The following is a 1,411-nucleotide window of genomic DNA, read 5'->3' as shown; positions in this document are numbered from 1 at the left end:
CCGAGCTATTGCATCGAAGGATAGGGGCCTTGGTCTTGAGGTCCTTCACGAGAAAACCAAAAGGGTCAAATTCAATAGATATTAAATTATTAGCGGTAAGACGACGAACAGATATAAGGTTTTTAATTAGTTGAGGAGCGTATAGGACATTATTAAGTTTAAGTGGAGGGAACAGGGGTGGTAAGGTATGGTTGCCCTGTCCAAGGACGGGAATGGACATGCCATTTCAGACTATAATATTTTTGGAAGTGCAAGCATTAAAAACAGACGAGGAAAAGTTACCTTGTTGGTTATTCATGTGGCCTGTCGCTCCGGTATCCATGTAGCCGAGCGGGTCTTGCTGATTTAGAGATAAGGTGTAGAGGGCCTGAGCGATGTCGGTTGGAACTGGACCAGCAGTGTAGGCCTGAGCGGGGGTAGGCCCAAGTAAACCCGCACCTGTATTGGGTCTGGGCACTGATGGATACGGGCAGGGTGGGCTCGGGGTTGCTGCTGGCCATTGTTGGGCCTGCTGATTCATGAGACCAGCCCACTGATTGTTTGTCCAAGATTGTGGAAAAACAATGTATGGGTGCTGGGTATTCTGAGTATTGTAAGACCGACCCTCACGACCATTGTTTCCGCGCCCTCTGCCACGTCTGCGGTTCCTTCCTCGTCCACGATTATGGTCAGAATGTGTTGTGTTGGTGCTGTCAGACTTAGAGGGGCTGGCTGAGACAGCCGCAAGTGCAGTGGCAGAGGAATGGGCGGCCTGAGCAACATGGTGTTTCTTTTTGCTTTCCTCCATTGTGAGACTTGATCGGGCCTCATGAAAATCAGGCAAAGGGTCCCGATGCTGTAGGATCGTTGAAATCCCATCGTATTGTTCGGTAAGACCGGTTAAAAGCTGAAGTACCAGTCTTTGATTGTCAACGGGGGACCCCACACTAGCAAGTTAGTCGGAGAGGAGTTTAACCTGTTGACAGTAGGCTGACATGTTTGGAAAGTTTTCCAAACGAATATTGGAGAACTCTTGCTGAAGAAAGACAGGCCTGGTGTTTTTGTTGTCCCGGAAGAGGTTGGCCAGAGTAGTCCAGGCGTCATAAGCAGTCTGACCCGGAGTAAGTATGGTATGAAGGAGATCTGGTGAGATGGTGCCATATATCCATTGCTTGACAATGGCATCTAGACGAGACCAAAGAGCCTCATCATCAGAGGGAGGAGCAGTGACCTTGTCCTTGTCAGAACCAGAGGAGGTAGTTGCCGGTGCCGGTTTTCTGGGTTCCAGATGATCGTGAACCTGGTAAGCCTTGCAAGAATTCTGAAAAAGTTCTGCCCAGGTTGTGTAATGGACAGTTTCAACTTCGAGGGTTATAGGCACAACGTTTTTTATGTTGGACACTGTCATGGCTGGATGAAGTTTGTTGTCCAT

The 1,411-nt window shown here is 48.7% G+C and overlaps 1 protein-coding gene across 1 annotated transcript; it reads right to left on the bottom strand.

Annotated features, from left to right (window-relative positions):
• Positions 1 to 934: 934 nt before the first annotated feature.
• On the bottom strand, positions 935 to 1,411 carry LOC110944925. Its single transcript, XM_022186569.1, has one exon. It carries the CDS (start codon positions 1,409 to 1,411, stop codon positions 935 to 937), a length of 477 nt encoding a protein of 158 aa, XP_022042261.1.

The sequence above is a fragment of the Helianthus annuus genome, chromosome 6 (genome assembly GCF_002127325.2).
Source record: "Helianthus annuus cultivar XRQ/B chromosome 6, HanXRQr2.0-SUNRISE, whole genome shotgun sequence".
Lineage (NCBI taxonomy): Eukaryota > Viridiplantae > Streptophyta > Magnoliopsida > Asterales > Asteraceae > Helianthus > Helianthus annuus.
Note: the sequence above shows the minus strand (reverse complement) of the source record. Positions and strands in the feature narration are given on the sequence as shown.

What these genes read in the sequence shown, in the direction of transcription:
- LOC110944925 (XM_022186569.1), bottom strand. Translation starts at nt 1,411, where the DNA reads ATGGACAACAAACTTCATCCAGCCATGACAGTGTCCAACATAAAAAAC.